At 46.3% G+C, this 20,499-nt stretch overlaps 1 protein-coding gene across 4 annotated transcripts in view; it reads right to left on the bottom strand.

The window, feature by feature from the left end:
- Positions 1-20,141, bottom strand: part of ACACB (acetyl-CoA carboxylase beta) — a 57,498-nt gene extending 37,357 nt beyond the window's left edge. For 2 of the 4 annotated variants that reach the window (XM_065417784.1, XM_065417785.1), the window contains exons 1-9: positions 9,829-9,954; positions 8,343-8,481; positions 7,725-7,834; positions 6,815-6,896; positions 6,344-6,442; positions 5,085-5,194; positions 2,973-3,083; positions 2,255-2,464; positions 395-565 (exon numbers count right to left, since the gene is read on the bottom strand). In XM_065417784.1, coding sequence (XP_065273856.1) covers positions 395-565; positions 2,255-2,464; positions 2,973-3,083; positions 5,085-5,194; positions 6,344-6,442; positions 6,815-6,896; positions 7,725-7,834; positions 8,343-8,481; positions 9,829-9,954 — 1,158 coding nt within the window. Of the gene's footprint in view, positions 1-394; positions 566-2,254; positions 2,465-2,972; positions 3,084-5,084; positions 5,195-6,343; positions 6,443-6,814; positions 6,897-7,724; positions 7,835-8,342; positions 8,482-9,828; positions 9,962-19,500 lie in introns of those variants that run through there. The other 2 variants (XM_065417782.1, XM_065417783.1) reach the window with 2 other exon arrangements.
- Positions 20,142-20,499: the final 358 nt, after the last annotated feature.

Here is a 20,499-nt window from a genome sequence, read left to right as displayed (position 1 = left end):
AAAGGGAGCAGCCATCTGATGGCTGTTCAGAGCCCTGTGTGAAGTGACCTTAAGAGCCGTCATCCCAACTGGTCACTTTGTGGGCATATTTTTGAGGTGCTCAGGACTGATGGGGCATGGAGACCAAATGTCCCTCTCACTCCTAGAGATGGCTCCTCTGGGTTGGGAGTGAGACATCACGCAGGGGCTTGGTCTGCTGCTGCCCATGTTCTACCTCTTAATGGAGAGAGAAATTCCTTCTCCCAGGTTGCCAATCTGGTACCTTTCACAAACTCCAAACTCACACAGAACATGTGGCTCAAACCAATGAGCTCCTCAGAGTCATTCATGTGCTGCAACAACTTTAAGAAAAGCAACAGTGGGAAAAAATGATATGTTGGCAAATTTCAAATACCTGTAGCTGAGCCGCAGGTAAGTTCACATCAGCAATCATTTCTGTGCAAGGATGTTCTACTTGCAGGCGGGGATTTAACTCCAGAAAGTGGAAGCCGCCATCTTCACTATAGAGGTATTCGACTGTCCCTGCACTCACATAGCCCACCATCTTTGCAAGGCGTACTGCACACTGAAAACACGACACAAACAGATCTGGCTTTTGTGACGCTAGCTCCTGCTAGTCCACAACTGCAGAGCACTTTGCCTGGTGTTCAGAGTCTATTACGTGCATGTTTCTGACATGCCCCTCATGCAATATTTCCAGGACACTACATCAAATCGGGGAAAGACAAATGCCGCAGCAATACAAATAAATAGGGGAAAAAGCATCAGCCCAGGAGAGAGAATGAATCTGTACATTAAAACTGTAAAGCAATTTACAACTGTGATCCATTAAGTTACGCAGCTTTAGTGTGCAGCGGGTAACTGACTGAATGCAGCACAGAAACATGGAAGCAATAGAAGTCATTAGGAGATGGGACAAGAGAGTAACCTGGGGACTGAGGAATAAAAACCACTATCTTGTTAGTTAAGCCATGTCAAGTTTGCAAGAACCAAGACTTTAAAGTCCAGCCTGCTACTTAATTATGTGCTTAATATGGGAGAGGTAATGTAGAGCTACCAAACTCTACAGCAACCGGAGGTGGATAGTGGCAGCTAGAAAAAATTTCAAGCAGAGAATCAAAATCATAGACCAAAAATGCTAGTTAAATTAAACAAACCTCCCCACCTTAAGAGTCACTCATTCAACTGAGATTTGGTAAGCATGGGGGTTGTTTGTTTTTCTGTGTGTACACAGTGCCCAGCACAATGGAGACCTGGTCCTTGACTGGGGACCTTAGTAGCTACTATAATGCAAGTACTCAAACAAGAAGTGTACTGCAGGAAGGCGATGACACAGACAAGATCACATTAGTCACACAAGAGGTCCCAGAGGCTTGTGAAGTAAGGAATACTCACATGATTAAGGGCTAGACCCTTAGGTCAGAGCTGATCCACTGGGACAGTGTTTCCATACCGCAGCCCCAGGCTACAACCGAACATTTATCCCTCTAGAAAGGGAAGGTGGTCATGGCTCCCAGGCAGAGAGCCCCCGGTTCGAGGAGATTGTGGAAGGGATACAAGAATTAACTTGCTGGACACTCCTGAGCAGGGCCATAACCAGGGCGGGGCGAGCAGGGCAGCCACCCAGGGTGCAAAGCCGCGGGGGCGGAAATGTGGGGTGGAAATAGGTGACACGTAAAGTCCCACACAGCAGGACTCGTGGAGAGAGCACCACCTTCAGCCCCTGACTCACCTCAACGGGCCACCCAGCCTGTCTGGGTTGGGGGCACAACCAAAAAAAACCGGGGCGGGGGAGGGGAAATGTAACGCTGTGTGTGTCCTGTCTCCCCACCCAAACGTCACCTCGGGGGGGGCGGGGGGGGAGGGAGATAATGAAAAAAGGCAGGGGGCACAAATATGTTTGCTCGCCCCAGGCGCTAAAATGCCTAGTTCCAGCTCTGCTCATCAGGCAACCTCTTGGGTTTGTGCTTTTAAGCATTTGGCTGAAACACAAGGGCTGTACACAAGCATCTGAACAGTTCATCCTGGTGGTGTCCCACTTACAGCTGGAGTGTGAGCTCTCTGTGGCTGGCATTGTCTCCTTTGTTATTTGTCTGTGCAGCACCTAGCACAACAGGGCCTTGCTCAGGGTTCCTAGGCATTACCGTAATATAGGTAACACAACTAGTAGTGAAAAGATTCCTCTTCTCTAACATCCTCTCTCTCTGTGACAGCTGCCTCAGCCTAGCCCACAGAAAAGACCCAGAATATCTACCTGCTCCATAAAGTCAAACACAGAGGGAGCTGCTACCGTCACCGGTGCCTCTTCAATTATTTTCTGATGCCTGCGCTGTAGGGAGCAGTCGCGGCCAAACAACGAAACCGCGTTCCCATACTGATCGGCAAGGACCTGCACCTCCAGGTGCCGGGCGTGCTGGGCTAATTTCATCACAAAGATGGGGGACCCTGGGGCCTCGCTCTGTACCTGGGAGGGGAGGAGAAGAGTGTGAGAAACGCATTCATGTGATGGATCCAGGCTTGTATATTCCTTGACATTGATGACACGTGTAAACCCATCCTCTGTGGGGGAAATTCACTGCTGGGCAGAGGGCTGGCACCATACAAAATATCATTCATGTTCCCAACTCCTTTATGTATTGAGCTTTTTACATTTTTTAAAAATATATGATTAGTTTTTGAACGGACTATAACTCTGCCCCCCCAAATATGCCTATAAAATCAGTCAGGGAAACAGTGGGTAATGAGCGCTCTTCTATTAAATATACTTTTAAAGGGGAAAAATAAAAACTCAGGATTTATGGGGAGGGGAAGGCCCTCAGAGCTTCTGTGGAGGAACGGGGGGAGTTAAAAAGGCAGGTATGTGTTCGGATGGGGGTGGAGAGAGGCGTCCTCCTTGGTGCCTCTTACTTCTCGGAGGGGGCAAATTAAAAAGGTGGGATTTGGGGGTACAAACTCTCCTCAGAGTCTCTCACTTGTCTGAAGCAGCCAGTGAATTCCTCCGCGGTCTCTGCTTTCCGGATTCCTTTGCCACCGCCGCCTTCCGAAGCCTTTATCATCACAGGATAGCCAATCCTCTCGGCCCCCTGAAGGAGGGAAAGGGCCAGGAATTTGAAGGGAAAGGTTTAGCTGTTTCTGGGCCAAATGCAGCCCTGGAGTAAGTGGGTGCGGCACCCATCGAAGCCCACAGGGTCAGATCCCCTCACCCTGGGGTTCAATTTGTCCAGAGCAAACACAACAGACGTAGATGCACTCATCGAATTCCTCTCAATTTAACAGAGAGGGAACTGGTGGCAGACCAGCTGCTTGGAGGGGTCCTCAGCTCTCAAAGAGCTCCCATTAGCTCTGATCCAAACCAGTTCCCAACTGCTGAACTTCAGGGTACCTCTATTTTGCACACCCTGCTGCAGGAGGTGAGGTGTGGTGAGAGCTTGGATCTGCGCTGGGGAGGAGAGCATCGTACCGGGTAAGGGGCTCGGCTCTGCTGGCTGTTAGGCGTGTGACCGTCATTGCTGAAATTTATTTTTGTTTCTGTGACATGTGCTGGGAGCTAATAGCGCTGGTCAGGTCCCTTTCTATTACTATTAGGAATCCAATTAAGGAAAAGATTCATAGTGTGGAAGCAGAAAAAGAACTGTCAGAAAAGAACTGCAATGCATGACAGTTTGTTAGCAAGAGTCAGGCTAACTGTAGCCCTGATAACGCGAGATTTGTAGAAGCGAGGATTGTGTGAGGTGGGTGAGAAAGTACTGTGTGAGAAATTATTGTGACCTTGTATAGATAAGGTGTAGAAGACCTTGTGTAGATAAGGTATAGGAAATATTGTATGTTGGCAAGAGTCAAAACAATTAAGAAATAAGATATCAAGATGTATAACAAAATGCAGCTGTCCCTCATTATTTTCTGTAATGAAAGGTATAAATGCTTGTTGTAATTAGGTATCAGAGAGAGAGACCTGCTTAGCTCTCTCCCTCTGCACAATTGTGAGAGTTAATAAAGCTTCTGACTTGCTGCACCCAAACAAAAGAGTGAGAACTCAGTTTTTCTCCGACAATAGATTCCCACGGCAAAAGGGACCACTGTGATCATCTAATCTGACACCCTGTACGACACAGACTACAGGACTTCCCCACAATAATTCGTAGGGCAGAGCTTTTAGAAAAACATCGAGTCTGGATTTAAAAATTCTCAGTGACGTAGAATCTACCATGACCCTTGGTAAATTATTCCAACGGTTAATTACTCTCATCATTAAAGTTTTACGCCTTATTTCCAGTCTGAATTTGTCTAGCTTCAACTTCCAGCCATTGGATCATGTTATATCTTTCTCTGCTAGACTGAAGAGCCCATTATTAAATGTATGTTCAACATGTAGTTACTTATAGACTGCGATCAAGTCACCCCTTAATCCTCTCTTTATTAAGCTAAATAGACTAAGCTCCTTGAGTCTATCACTAATCCTTTAATGATTATTGTGGCTCTTCTCTGAATCCTCTCCAATATATAAACATCCTTTTTGAGTGTGGACACTAAAACCGGACATGGTATTCCAGCAGCAGTCACACCAGTAACAATTACAGAGGTAAAATAACCTCTCTACTCCTACTCAAGATTCCCCTTTAATGCATCCCAGGATCACTTTAGCCCTTTTAGCCAGTGTCACACTGGGAGCTCATGTTCAGCTGACTATCCACCTCCACCCCCTCAATCTTTTTCAGAGTCACTGCTTCCCAGGATAGAGTCCCCCCATCCTCTAGGTACAGCCTACATTCTTTGTTTCCAGATGCACTCATGTAGCCATATTAAAATGCACATTATTTGCTTGCAACCAGCAATCTGGATCACTCTGAATCAGCAACCTGCCATCTTCATTATTTAGCACTCCCCCAACTTCTGTGTCATCTGCAAGCTTTAGCACGGATGAATTTGTTTTCTTCCAGGTCATTGATAAAAAATGTTAAATAGGGCAAGGCCAAGGACTGATCTCTGCAGGACACCATTGGAAACACACCCACTGAATAATGATGATTCCCCATTTACAATTTCAAATAAAATGAGTTGAGCCACTGTTGGGCCAGGATCTTTACCTCAAGGCCTTCATCCATGTCCTTTACACAGCCTCGTGCATAAGTCTCTAGGGAGACGCTGATTGTTCTCCGCTGCTCACAATCCTCCTCTGTCCATTCTGCCATGAGACCTACAGAATGAAACACTGACCTTAGAAGGCCTTAATGCAACAGAGGAGCACATGGTTACAGAGGGACCTCGCTAATTCATTCTCTTGCCTCGGAGACCCACAGCAAATGGCTGGATTTGGCAAGTTACTGATGCTTCTCACCCACAGCCCAGCCATAGGAACTACTACAGCCATATTTCCACTATGAATCATATGGGAAAGCAAGCAGGGGTGCACAGTTTGTCTGGAGTAGCAGCCAGGCCTGACTTAGCAGGGACCAGCTGTATTCCCCCAAGCCCGGTTACACAGGAGAGCAGCTCTGAGCCAGAGAACAAACATGCAGAGATCTCAGCGTTGCTATTACCAAGGTGTTTTGGTTTTTTTGTTTTTTGTTTTTTAAATCATTCTGGCTCTTTTTTTAAACCCCACACAAATTGGGGTCTGGCAGCCCTCCAGCAGTGAGGCAGACAGGCATCTCACCGTGGCAGAGACCCCAGATTAGTATCTCAAGTCCGATAAAAATTGAGCCGTCAAAAGCCACAGGGCTCTGGCTGAGCTGACACATGGACAGCAACACCTGCAAATTCTCTCTGCCACCCACTTCCCTGTACTGGGAGAGTGATCAGGAACCCATCCCTAGAGGCAAAGCATAGACACAGGCCAAACAGAAACAGAGGGGACCGAGAGACAGAGGAGGGAAGGAAGAAAACAGTGAAGATGAATACAATAAAATGAGAATGGCTAAGGCAGAAGAGGAGGAGGTTATGAATGGGAGAATTTGGACAAAAAATAAAACTGGATGAAAAACTACTTAGGAGGTTAAAAGCAACAGTAGAGGCCCAGGGAAGAAGAGATGCATCGAGACAGAACAGGAGAATTGAAGATGAGGAAGAGAAAAAGGAAAGCAGTAAGGATTCACAAAACTCCTGTTTATATAGCAACTGGAGTCGGCAGTTTAATGGTGGATTGGCTGTTCCTGGCAGGCAGAAAAGGGAGCACTTAAATGTGCCTGGGCAGAGGAGGGGTGACGCCACACCCAAGATCTGGCCCCTCTGGCTAGGAGGATCCCCACTTTTTCCCTTCTGTAATAAGTTTGACAGAAAACGCCCAAATAAATCTGACACAAGCCAAGTTCAGACAAAGCATATCTCGTGCAGAAGGCATTCTTACCACTTCCACTCCATGGCAATGTGGGGATCTGGACAGTCTGGGCTACAATGGTGGAAGCCACTTTATCTCCCAAAGCCCACATGGCTTCACTGGGAGGACCTTAAAGCCGGCAGGAAACAAAAACATGAGGAGGTCAGTGCCTCAAACTCACAGAAGCAGTGGGTCCCTTTTCAAAGGGCAGCAAAGAACTTCATATCCCACCCACCCTCCACCCGCATCAAACACAACAGAGTAAAAGGCGCACGTTATGAGGAATGTTACTGGGAAGTCTCATGAACCCTGGCTTGAGAGCCCCTACATTAGAAGGCTGGTGTGTAGGGCCAATACACACAGACACCACACTCAGAAATAGTGGTGCCCACCAGAAGCCAAGGACACCAACACACTTGCTACATGACCCCCTTGGACAGTGGTGGGTTTTGCTGGTTTAAGCGGAGGGCTGCATTGAGGGGGGAAAAGCAAGAACCCTACCTAGGAAAGCCACCCCATGTTTCCGCAGCAGCTCTGGAAGCTTAGGGTTTTCAGAAGCATGGCCCCAGCCAGCCCACACGGCCTGTGATGAAAGAAAGGCAGTGAGTATGAGGGGATAGCTGTCCGCACAAGCGTCCTCCCATCTTTCACTCACCGCATCCTGCGCTGCCCTCTAACAGAGACAGGCGCAGATCAACAGCATGGATCCCAACACCCTCAAACTTCAAAGTCCTAACTACAGCTTCGGCCTCTCTCTACACTCCACTTGCTCCCCTCCAAGAGTAACCCAGGCTATTAGTTACAGTCTTTAAAGGCCTAAGTAGTCAGGGAGCCATTTACCTGACGGTTCACCCCTCCCATTCTGTCTTGTCGGTGATGATTGGTGGGTGCTCTTGTTCTCAGTTTCTCGAAGGATGGAGCCATGGTACTCTAAATAGAGAGGCCACCTAGCCCGGTGGCACCTTCCCCCTCATGCCACAGTGCCAAAGTAGCACCTCTGAGCGCACAGACTAAGGTACAGGTCTGCTCTGGGCTTTGACGGTCATTTGTGTAACAGAAAGAGTGGGAATGGTTCCAGAGCCATTTCTGTTTGTAACTTAGCCCCCTCTGCAGCCATAATGCCGGGCACTGCAAATAATTACCCCACAGTCAGGAGCCAGAGCCTCAGCTCTGCAGACACATGCCATTCTCTCTTGTTGCCCACTCAAGCCAACGGGAATCTTTCCCTCAATTTGCACAGGCACTGGCCGGCCCTAGGATCTCCGGCTGTCCCCCCAGAATTACCTGCCTAATGGCAGGACCCATTTCCAGACCTCAAATGTGCCCAGGAGGATTCCTGAGCTTCAGGTTCATAACTTTTGTGTGACCATCCCTAGTCCATGAAGACCAACCCTCTGTGCGCTGCTTGTACCTGCACCGGAATCCTCTTGGAAATATCCACGATCAGCTCTACGTTGGCATAGTTGTTGTTGTTGGCTCCCCCAGGGACAGGCACATAGTGATCAGCCATTTTGATGTACTCTGGAAGAGAGAGCCCATTCATGGTAGCGTACAGAGGGCTGGTCGGGGGGGGAGGGAGAGGGGGGGAACATGCATAGCAAACTGACTGCATCTGAGTTGACAACTTCAGCTCCTATTATGGCCGCTCCCCCCGGGAACTGCAGCCATGACAAGCTTGCACACATCACTGTATGTTGCAAAGCAACCACAGTTCTAGAACCCAAGGGAGATTGGAGGGCGGGGGGGGGGGGGGGGCAAAGAGGCTAAATCTATCAGTGCGTCTGATCCTATAGTCCATGCAAGGAGAAACTCTCACTGAAAACAATGGGAGATGTCCTGGCTTGTAAATGCAGATGCTTGTGCCTCTGACTAAAACCAATCAATACATAACTTCCCAGGTGAGTGCTGAGGAGAGAACAAAGAGGCAGCAGTGCTGGCACCTATCAGGGGATGTTTGCAATAGGCACCGCAAGGAAAGAGGGGACAAAAATGTCAGATATTGGTTAGATTTTATGGATCTAGGACTTACCTGCATTTGCTTTAAGATCTTCAGGCGTAACCATGACAACAAATCGAATTGCTCGCTCATTTCTGAACATTTCGTAGGCCCACCTGCGGATGGAGCGCATGCACTTCACAGCAGCAATGCCATTATTTGCAATCAGAACCTGGAAGCAAGAGGCAGAAAGGAACACAAGGGTCAGGGGCAGGCGTTTGGATCTGACTGGGCTCAAACCAGCAAAAGGCAGAGAGATCCTTCATTTCCCCTGAAAACTGAGACGAGGGCACACAGCACCTTGCAGGATCCGGCCCTAATGCTCAGATATGGGAACTGTAAAAAGGCTGGTCCCTTATTCAATATTCTGCCAAGACACCAAAATTGCAGACTTTAGATCACTGGAAAGGAGTTACGTAGTAACATGTACGTTGGTTATTACACACACAGTAGTGTTATTAACATGGGAATTCCATGGTTGTAGAGAGAGCAGAATACCAGAATATAGGGACAGACACATTATAACAGCCCAGACAGCTCACAACAGCTCCTTTCCAAGAGCTGAACTTTTGCAGGAAGTCTCCAGATGAAGGAAGCATTAGGCTAGTTACCGTTTCTACACAAATGAGAGAAAGCTGAAATACGAGGTCAAATTCTGCTCTCGGTTACTCCACTGAAGTAGTTATTCCAGATTTATTCTGGGCACAATGGAGATCAGAATCTGTCCCGATGTCTGCAATATAATTCATAAACACCCTGAAATGTAGAGGGACTCTCACTGACAATTAACTGCAATGTCTGTTCCCATCAAAGTAAACCAGTTCAAGAGCGGGCTGCCTGCGAGTGCTAAAGTTGAGACTAGATCAGTGTTTCTAACAAACACTGTTTCTCGGAGCTGTGACTTGGCTGCCAGTCTTCATGATGTCGAGTCTTAGCCAAAAAGCTTTACTTTTGGGATGGTGGGAAATAATTTTGACTTAGAACAACAACTTGGCTTATTCAAGCATAACACAAGGCACTGCCCAGCCCTGGGCATGGGAAGGAATAAAATACCTCACAAAGCTCTGCAGAAGCCCTTTCTCTGAGGACTGAGAGCGCAGCACTGACTGGCTTCAACAGGCAGCACCCTCTAGAAAGGTGTTGGATGCAACATAGGAAGTCAAGAGTTGGAGGTTTACAATGAAAAGAAAAAAGTAAAGAACCTTCAGGCAATCAGCAGGGACAAGGGAAAAGCGGGTTTGCACACACGTACCAAGGGAGGAAAGAACTAAGCAAAAAACTGCATATAGGAGACACCTCTAAGAAGTTCCAAAGAGTTTTGTATTTGTAGGGTCCATTTTGATGCTTAATGGTGCTTTGACATAACTGACCTATGTTAATATCCTAGGAACCTCCATGCCAGGAGCCTACAGAATATAAGAACTGTTCAGGAAACCAGCATCCCAACTGCAAAGAGAGCTAGGAAGCCAGACGTCCCCACGAGCACGCGCTGGGCTGGGCTGGGCTAAGGGCAAGGTACCTTTTCAATAATGCGGTTCCCCCCAAAACGAGTCACGAACTCAGCAGGTGAGGCGACAGTGAAATCCCTCTGAAGATCCAGCTTCTTCTGCTCTCGGCCTCTCTTGACCAGGTGCAGCCCTGACATGCTAGGCCTGAATCAGGTACAAAAAAACACGGCATTTAAAAAAAATCATCATCAAAGCAAGTTCTGCTGTCTAGATACGCCAACAGTTCAGAAGGGCAGAGTCAGATTGATGTCAAGCTTAGGACTCTGAGAAGGAATGAATTTTGCAAACCATGCAACAGCCTAAAACTTAAGATGAAAAACAAACCATCACAGTAATACCAACGGTCTCAAAGAATGAATAGACATCAGTTAACCCGTACACTCCCGACAAGGTAAATATAGGATATAAAGGATTGCTTTACCAATATGCAGACTCTTCTGAGACAGAACACAGAAGCTGTTTAAACAGTACCCTACACAAAGGGTGAAGGAGAACACTGTATTCAATTGAGAGACATGGGAGCAGTAAATTTAGCAAAGCGAAATGTAATTCTTCAGGGCTGAATCCCCTACTCTTATGCAAAATAACAGGATATCTTTAATGATGCCAAGTGCCCAAGACCTTGGCTATGTGTCACTGATTTCAAAACCATTGATAAAAGGCAATTGTGCTGCTAGGAAAGATGTTCTATCTCTACACAGATACCCTAAGAGAGGCTGAGAGCCATCCTGGTGTTTGTATTTCAGACCACAGATGCGCACACAGCCAAAATCACTGGGGAATTTCAGGACTGTTGACGGACAAGGCTGGGTGTGTGTGTAACTACTATCAGGATAACGATAGTGCCATGACAAATACTAATCCGCTTCCTGCCTGACAAAGATTCACAGATCACACATCGCTGGCAATGTGCCAACGCTCTGCACAAGGGTCTCAAATTACTTTGCAAACAGTTATTAAGCCTCACAACTGCTATGTGGTAGGCCTTTCTTATCTCCAAGTCACAGAAGAGTCCTGAGGCCTACATGATAAACTTACACAGGTATAGCTACTTTGCTCAAGGATGAGAAAAAAGCACACACCCCCTGAGTGACACAGTTATAACAACCTAAGCCATGATGTAAGACAGAGGTTCTCAAACTTTGGTCCGCGGACCACCAGTGGTCTGCGAGCTCCATTCAGGTGGTCCACGGATAGTTCCCTCTAAGGTGCGCGCCTGGGCGGCCACACACGAGGGAATGAAGGGCGACCCACCTAATTAGTGGAGCCGTGGCTTCACTAATTAGGTGCCTGGACATGTAAAGTGAGGTGGTGGCCTTGGGGGAAATAGAGGGTAGGGGGCAGGGGGCAGTGGGGTGAGAAGAGGGGGCTGCGGCAGCCAGAGAAAGAGGCGACTTTCCCCAGCTTGGGGGCTGCCGTGGCAGGGGAGAGATCCCCCCCTCCTTCCCAGCCTCGGCTCATGGGCTGCTGCAGCGGGGGAGAGAGGGCACATCCATCGCGTTAGAAAGGTAAGACTACGGATATTAAAATATGAGTTGTGTGCTTCTATTTGTAGAACAAAAAACGTTAATTATTAAGGGTTTTTTATATAGCACTTTTATCCAAAGCACCTTACAATAGTTAGCTAACGGTAAAAACAACATTTGGAAAGATCATTAAGTGGTCCGCCGAGATCCTCAGCAATTTTCAAGTGGTCCATGAAAAAAAAAGTTTGAGAACCACTGGTGTAAGACATCCAGGGCTTCTCCCATAGTTACTGCCTCTCCTGGAGGTGGATTAACTACACCAACAAGAGAAACTCTCCTGTCGACATAGGAGCATTTTCACTGAAGTGCTGCAGTGTTTTAAGTGCACACCTTCCTTCTGGCACAGAGATGCTATGTGACTTGCCCAAGGGACATGCAGCAAATCAACAGCAGTACTGGGACCAGCTGCCAGTTCCATGCTCAATCTACAAGACCATCCTGCTTCTCTGCTGCATACTTTGTTGTTTTTTCCATAGAAGCATGAAAGGACCTCCTGAGCCAGAGAGGCACTTTGAAGTAAGCACTGCTCTTCCCATGCAGCTCAGACTGTAAGGTCGGGGCACTTGCTAGTCATGAAATCAGCATGCAACAATCAAATAAATTATGCTCTTTGTGCTTAGGACACAAAAGAAAAACAAGCATGTAGTTTTGAACAGGAAATCAAAACACACTGACAGCATCATTCTCATTTTCCTATCAGTCACTAAATACTGCAATATTGGGCAGAATGCTGCCTCTCCACTCTCGGAACCTTTACTCAGAGGAGCAATTGGTACTCACTTTAACTCCAGTCAAGAAGTCCATTTGCAAGGGCTTTGTAGGACTGAACCCCTTTCTTTGCTAATGCTGCTCAGACAACAGTCTCCTGTAAATTTCATGGATGGGAATCCTTTAGTACTTAATGCTAATGATCAAAGGGCTACTTGCAGATAGCTAAGGCCCAGATATTCAGATTGTGTTTATCCCAGCAGTGTCAACCGCAAGCATTCAAAAGTCATAACAGTGGCTTACAAATGCTACAATTTTTTTTAAAATACTACACTCCAGGTTCTTTTAATTGCCTTCTGGATTTTGAGAATCCAGGGCTCATATTTGTAAGGTTTTTTTCTGCAACCTTAAAGGCTAGAAACATACTCCCCGCCCTTCCCCCAATGAAATCAGAGAGATTCTCACAGGAGAAAATAAAGTCCCACCTCCTGGAGTAAAGAAAAGAACCAAATAATGAGATTTGCAATAAAGTTATGATCGTGTTGTTAACTCTTACAACAATCAAGCTAATGTGCACAGAAATTCCCTTCCCTCTCCCAAACCCACAAAATACTTTTATATTTCAGCAAGAACGGTTTCAACATGAACCCCAGCCTGCAGGGGGCAGAACCCAAGCAATGCAGTGCTGCTAGAGCAGGACAACATGATGAAACCCAGTAGCTAAAGAGAAACTGACCAGTTCATTTTTCATTGGCCCAGATGCCCGAAATTCAAAGAAAACAAACTATAAAAAAGTTTGGTTTTACAAAATTTTAGCTTTAATAAATGAAGGGGTAATACAGGGAAGTTGGGTCTGTTTTTCAAATAAATTATTTTTAGTCTGACAGCATCTCTCACAAACACAAAAGTAAAAAAAAAAAAAAGTTAAATGCCACAAAAATATTGTGCAGTGCTAAAAAAAACACAACACCCCAGATATAACTCACTGCCACACTCAGAAAACTAAAGAGAAAAAGTTGCCTAAGAAAAGCTGCTGCCTTAATCTCCCTAAATACATGGATTGCTCGATAAATTCAAATCGCTGGACAAACATTCATTAACTTTCACATTTCAATGAGAAAATAAAAACAGCCAATGCAGTGGGCAGGCAATGTTTAGGGAACAATGCCTGGCTACCACTAACTTTCAAGGAGTGCTTCTCTGCCCACATCTCAACAAGTACAGAGATTCATACCCGGAACTATACGCAGAACTAGGAAACTGGTAAAGAAAAACCCTTGAAGCACATCAGAAAGGAGCAGCAGCAGCCTGTTGTTTTGCTAAGCAGACAAAAGTTGCAGCTGTTAAGAAAGTTACATTCTGCCTTGAACTCCTGATCCCCTTTTCAAGGTACCCAAGGCAGAACATTTCTTTTGCCCCTGGTGCCAACCTTCTCAAACACTGGAACCACTGAAGCTGGACCCATCCTCTCCCTCCATTCTGTAATTCAATGTGTGATTAGGGTCCCATTGCAGAGTCCAACCCGGGTGCTTCCTCTTCCTCCTCCATTTCTTGGTCTCTCTTCCCTGCCTCCATTTCTTCTCCTTCCCCTGGCAGCTAGAGTAGTAGTAACAGCGAACTCTTTAGCAGCACCCTGTGGCACAGATTAGAAACTTCACTTAAATGACCTTGGGCTGGCTCCACTCACTTCTCTCTTAAAGCAACAGTAGCTTAGAGCAGTTTCACCTTACCAGATACCTACAGGGGCCAGAGTTTTGTTTCACAAAATCGAAGAAGGGATGGGGTGGGAATGGGGGGGGGGGACCCAACTCTACCCTTACTACACAGCGTATGTGCAAAGGCAGAGACATCACCTTGACCTGGAGCCTGAACATTTGCATTTCCTGACTGTGTTGGACTGACATAAACTTGCATCAAAGCAGGTCTTTCCAATGTGGTGCATCAACAAAGTTAGCCATGGTCTCCACCCTGAAGAGCTTACAGACCAAGACAACGGACAACATGCAAAGGGCAGGGGAGAAAGAGAATCAAGTCCATATGATTTTATGGACAAAGTCATTTGCTACCTTTTAGTGAATGTTATAATTACATAAACAAATGAAGACCTCTGCCCAGCTTAGCCATGAAACGTTGGTTAAGTTCTTCCAGAAGTGGGTTAGAATAGGGATTTGAAAGATTGGATTTTATTTTTGTTTCATGCAGCAATCTATTCCTATCAGCCTTATCACGGCGCTATGTATAACGGGCTCATACCAGAGCAGGGCGCCAGCTCATGTCAATGACAACCTACATGCAGGGCGAGAACAAATGCAATGAGCAGAGCGGGGCCTGAACTGTCACTCTGGGTCCAAACCCCAATCAAACACCTCGCAGGAGTCCATGTCTGACTCCAGATCCCACTTCACAGCAAGCCCAGCCCTAAAAACTGAGAAGCACGGACACAGCAAAGTGCCTTATCTGAAGGGCAAATTCCCCTTCCTGGTAAATGAATACAAATAGGTCTATCTGAGTCATTGTTTTATGGCTGGTCTGCCCCCAGCTACGCTGAAACGCTGGATGCTCCACAGTGGGAAGGGGTTAAATGAATGATCCCTTCACCGGATGACCGGGGAGGTTATTCCTACCCATGTCCTTGTTCTCAGGCTGTGGAAGAGAAACAAACGCTATTGCAAGCGGCCGTGAGCACGTTGCACCCATCCTGCATGCCCTGGGGCCTGGATCCTGCACCCACTGAAGTTAATGGTGGAGCATCAGGGCTGATAAAGGATACCGTAGAGACAGCATCAGTCCTGCTGGCTTCCAAAGAGCTCCCCGGCAAGGTGCCTGGGGAGGATCAGTACTCTGGTAACGCCACTGCATGTGACTTCCCTCTTTACACGTAAGGTGGGTGAGCAAGGAGGCTTTTGCTCTAGCGGCCACAAGGGTATGGATCCCACCCCCTCCTTCCCCTGCCCCCCACCCCCTCCGCCTCTCCACACAGCTTAATCAATCAATCTCCCTTTTTAGCAATAGGCAACCCAAAGTGTTAAGACCAAACCCCAGGCGAGACCCCTCTTTTTTAAAACGAGGGCACTTTGTTCCAAGCACGTAATCTGCGCATTACCGCAATAACAGCAGCACCGTCTAGTTTGTAAGCTGTTTTAATTGTCTCATGTCCCATCCATTTGCTCAGCACCTCAAATGCCTCAGCGAGAGGCTCTTTAGAAACATAAGTTATTAATTAATATGTAACAGATCAGGGCCAAATCTGCAGCTCTTGCTCTTGAGTGTTTTGTCCAAGGGAGGGCTGTGGATTTGATTCCATTAACACCAGCACTTTTTCTCTCCGGATCTCAGGATAATTTACTAACACCATTTCACTCATCCTCATAACCCTGCCTGCAAGTTAGATCTGCATCATCAGAAACGGAGTTACAGGAAGATGAAGTGAACCTGCCCAAGGTCATCACAGGCAGCTGGTGACAAAGCTGGGAATAGATCCTAGGAATTCCAGCTCCCTGGCCCAGCCACCAGGCCTCACACACCTTCTCCCACATTTGTAAATGTAAACATTTTCATTCTGCTTTATGATTCTTCCACTCTCCTTCCTTCGCTAACGAAGGAAGGATAGTGATTGTTTCCCCAAGCAGTGGTAGCAGCAGGTAAAATTCTGCCTGGCCATCTCCACGGAGAAGAGTGAGGAACACAGCCTGTCACCAAAGATCACACACAAAAGTAACATTTTGGGATCCCAGTCCCTCACCTTGACACACAGGTGAAATAACAGCCTAACCTGAATGACTCCTTTCCTAGCAGTGACTTCTTTTTTTAAGCACATGACCCGGCAAGGTGCTGCAGTTCTTGGAGTCAACAGGAACGGAGGGTGCTCAGCACCTCACAGCATCAGGCCCCAAGTTTCACCAAACAGTCAAACACTGTGATCACTTAAGGCACGTGCTCCCGCTTTTGGGTCACAAGCAGTTCACGAATGCTCACACCTGCATATTGTTATCATTTAGAGTTTGAAAAGCTCTCTTACCTCTAAAGGACACCAAGTAAAACAATTCAGCAGCTAAAGAGCAAGCAAACCCCACACAACCGCTATAATCTGCTGATCCAAGATGCAAGGAAAACAGCCCTTTGCTTCAAGGCTAGCTCAGCCCAGGTCACCTTATTGCTATTCCTTAAAGGGATACACTTCATTTATTAACAGCCAGTAGCCATTTCAACACACGCAGAACCCACACGTTTACAAAGTGAAAAGGCAGAGCGATGGTGCTGGCAGGTGGCCTTCAGTTTACTCATTAGTGTCTGAGTAACGTCCCTCTCCCCAGCCCAAAACAGAGACAGTCAAATCATGTTGGAAATTTCTGAATTACGTATTACTTTTGGTGTAGTCCAAAGACAGGGAATAACACGGTTAAGTTGCACAGTACAAGGCTGTATTTCTACCTGAGTTTAGAAGAGCAAAAGAGTTGAAATTAATCCTGCCCAAATCTCCCTACGTGATTCTGCTAAGAGAGTATAAAGGTCTCCCACCCCCGACAGTGCATTGCAAATTTATTTAGAATAATTATTGAAAATAGTTCCTTAAAATTCCATAATGCACAGTTGGGACTAAACTTTCAGACAACATAGGCACAAAGCAATTAACACAACTGTATACCAATCTAAAAAAAAAAGTTAGGCACTGCAGGGGCAATTGGCTAACTAGCCACATTTGTGCATGTGTAACCCACACACCTTCTGGGTGTGGTGTTCTGTCCCATCTAGTGGCACTGAGACCACTTAGAGAGAGTTAAATGAGTCTGCTCTACAGCCTTACCTAAGAGCCATTTGGCTTTTAGCTCATGTGGTAGAGGCTCATCCACTAAGCTCCAGAGATCCCAGGTTCGATCCTGCCCGCTGATGACCGGGGTCTGTCGGCATTACATATGCAAGCACAAGCAGTTGTAATTAACTGTGCACTCATTCTGTGTGCTTAAGGTGTCTGAAAATCATGCCCATAGGTCAGCCAAATAAAACTGTCGTTACTGAGCAAAACAAAAATACACCATACAGATAGATATGCATCTGATGAAGTGGGCATTCACCCATGAAAGCTTATGCTCCAATACATCTGTTAGCCTATAAGGTGCCACAGGACTCTCTGTTGCTTTGCACCATACAGATATAAACTCTAAGGTAAGTGTAACATACATGATGATGATCCCCTGTATTAAATATGGTCTTATCCTCCCACCAGTGAGAAAAATTCTGCCCTCAGTTACCCTCATTAATGTCTTTGCATGGAGGTAACTGAGGGCAGATTTTTGGCCCATGTGGAGACTATTGGCAGTGACAAGGTAGCAACATTTGCACAGACCAACAGATGGCGTGCTTGAAGAGGGGAAAAAACAAACACACACAACAAGCATACAAGGAAAAAACAAAATGAAAGAGAAAGCAGGGGAGGAAAAGAAGTGGTCTGATTTTAACTTGAGTTACTATGTTTAAAGGGGCACATCCAATGGACAAAAAAAAAAAAAAAAAAAAGCACATTTCCATCTGATATTTTTAAACAGTTACAATTAATATCTGTTATAACAACCTTGGAAAGAGATTAGGAGAAGAAAAAAATCTATTTTTTGCAATGTTTCCTTTGTGCTTTTGACAGCACTGTGTGTATAGTCACTTTCTCTCTCTCCTTTGCACAGTCAGCGAGCGCACACACACAACTGTAAAACTACAAAGGTTGGCAGGGCAACGCAGGGTCAAGCTGATTTATCAATCACATCCCTCATCACAGTCCAAGGGTTAAAATACACCTTATATTATTTCTCTCATTTTAAGTTCCTTAATTCAGCTGAAATCTTTTCCTCTTGTCATGTATGAGCAAGAACTAAGATGACCTCTCTAGTTGCTGCATCCAAGCTTCAACTCTCTAAGGCCAGGTCTACACTACCGCGGTAGTTCGACAGCTGGCAATCGAACTTCCGTGTTCGATTTATCGCGTCTGGTCGCGCTAAATCGATCCCGGAAGCGCTCGCCGTCGACTGCGGTACTCCAGCTCGGCGAGAGGAGTACCGCGGAGTCGACGGGGAGCCTGCCTGCCGCGTGTGGACCGCGTCTGAACCGCGGTAAGTTCGAACTAAGGTATGTCGACTTCAGCTACGTTATTCACGTAGCTGAAGTTGCATACCTTAGTTCGAATTTGGGGGTTAGTGTAGACCAGGCCTAATCTCTCCTCAGACAAAAGTCACAGAGGTGCTCATTGGCAAGAGCAGGCTGACACTGGTGAAGTGTAGCTGCTTGGCTGTGGCACTGTTGGAGCACGAACAAGGCGCTTTCAGAACTGTTCTGGCACTGTTCTGGAGAAAGCTCTCTGCACAGACACTGAACACAGTTCTTGGGGATACACCACCTCAAACAGCTGCACTGAGCTTATTATTTGATATCCATTTTGAAACCAAATCAACAACATACTGTGCATGGTGGCATTTAGGTCAAAGTAGAGATGGATACACCTCTACCCCGATATAACGTGACCCGATATAACACGAATTCGGATATAACGCGGTAAAGCAGTGTTCCGGGGGGGGCGGGGCTGCGCACTCTGGTGGATCAAAGCAAGTTCGATATAACGCAGTTTCACCTATAACGCGGTAAGATTTTTTGGCTCCCAAGGACAGCGTTATATCGAGGTAGAGGGGTATATGCATCAGGATCACAGCTAGGGAGCTCTTTAGATCAAGGATCCTGATCCAGGCCCATTTCTAATTCAAACAGGGGTACTAAATACTCCTCCAAACTCACCTGAAAGCCCCCTCAAAACCCCAGCTTATCATGAAGGGGGTAATTTGGGCAGACTACACTCTGCAGTTCCATATTCCATTATTAATCCCCCAGCTGCCCAGTCCACTTAGTAATAGATTTAATGCACCAGCAAGTTGGACATTGCAATGCTGTAATATACATAAATAGCCTCTTGAAGTCAGCATAACCTTGCAAACCTGCACTAGTGACCAGGACAACTATTGGGAAGCACTGACAATTGCAAATTATTGAGTGAGGCCCCAATTCCGCAAAGCATAGCATACAAGCTGCTGCGAAGCATAGCTCAGGTTTAGATTTAGAAAGAGTTCGCAACAGTGCTGGCTCTGCTTTTAAACCCTAGCTAAGATGTGGGCAGAGACTGCCTGGTGTTTGGGGGCAAAATTCTAAAATGCACAGACCAGCGAAGTGGGGATTAGCAAGGTTCTGCTCAAACTCCAGCACCCCAATTGTGTCAACAGAAAATAAAAAGTTTCCATTTAAAAACAGAATTTCATTAGAAGAAAAAGAGCAATTTTCAGTAAACTGGGAGTGGGGTGGAATCTGGGGGGTAATTTTTAATTTTATACACTGACTCCTACTTCTTACATTCCCCCTCACTTATTTATAAATAACTTTGAGCAAAAGAAACTGGAAACAAATCTCAGGGCTCTTTACCTCATGGTTGTGGAAGAAGACGTTAGCGAAAAGGACTCAAAAGAGGAGGAGGAACCAACGCTCATCACGCTACTTCTGCTAGTGACTTTAAAGGATCCAGGTACCAGCTCATCATCAGACGAGTTATCTTCAAAAGAGCCCAGGACAAATTTTGCCATTGCTTGCCTTTTGAGCTGTACCTGAGTGCGTTCTATAAACTGCTCCTGCTTTTCCCTGGAGATGGACTTCTTTAGCTTCATCTGCTGCTTTGATGAAGGAAGCGGAACTTGAGATAAAGGCTCTGCTAAACTGTTTGCTGGAACGTCTTGTGCCGGCTCTGACACGTCAGAGGAAGAAGGGATATTTGGAAGTTTGTGTTGCCAAAGCATACTTGCTGCTTGCTGAAAGGCATCCATGGACACTTGTCCAGAGGTCAGTGAGGTGTGACCAGGCCCTGTGGACTGGGGTGGTGTTACAGCCCTCTCCTGCAGTTGGCATGTTGATCCTTTTGAAGGTTTCTCTTTGTTTTCAGAGGCTGCTGGCAGCTCAGGACTAGGTCTCTCAGTCTCTGACTTTAGCTGGTTAACGGGCTGAGAATTTGCCATTTTGTTCAAAATAAACCATAGCAAAATCAGACAGGACAACAGGGCCAGCAGTAACATTCAGAAACCCTAAAAGGATGAAGAGATGCATATGTATAAAAGTCACAATCTAGTTCAGTTAACACTAACAGGCAGCAAGTGGACTGGGACTGACTCATTCTAACAGAGAAAGACTGGTTGGATTCCAAATGCTACCACAGGATCAAAACAACACTGTAAAACTTCTGTGGTCACAGCAGATGTCAAGACGGCCAGTATGTATTGTCCCAGAGCACTAGGAACTGTATTACAGCAATAAGGATTAGGAATCAGATCCCCCTTGCTCCAAAACCACGATTCTCTATTAGCTAAAATAACAGGAGTACTTGTGGCACCTTAGAGACTAACAAATTTTTTCCACTCCATACGGCTAAATGCA

Source organism: Emys orbicularis, chromosome 16 (genome assembly GCF_028017835.1).
Source record: "Emys orbicularis isolate rEmyOrb1 chromosome 16, rEmyOrb1.hap1, whole genome shotgun sequence".
NCBI classification, from domain to species: Eukaryota; Metazoa; Chordata; order Testudines; family Emydidae; genus Emys; species Emys orbicularis.
This window is presented reverse-complemented; position numbering and strand designations above follow the sequence as displayed.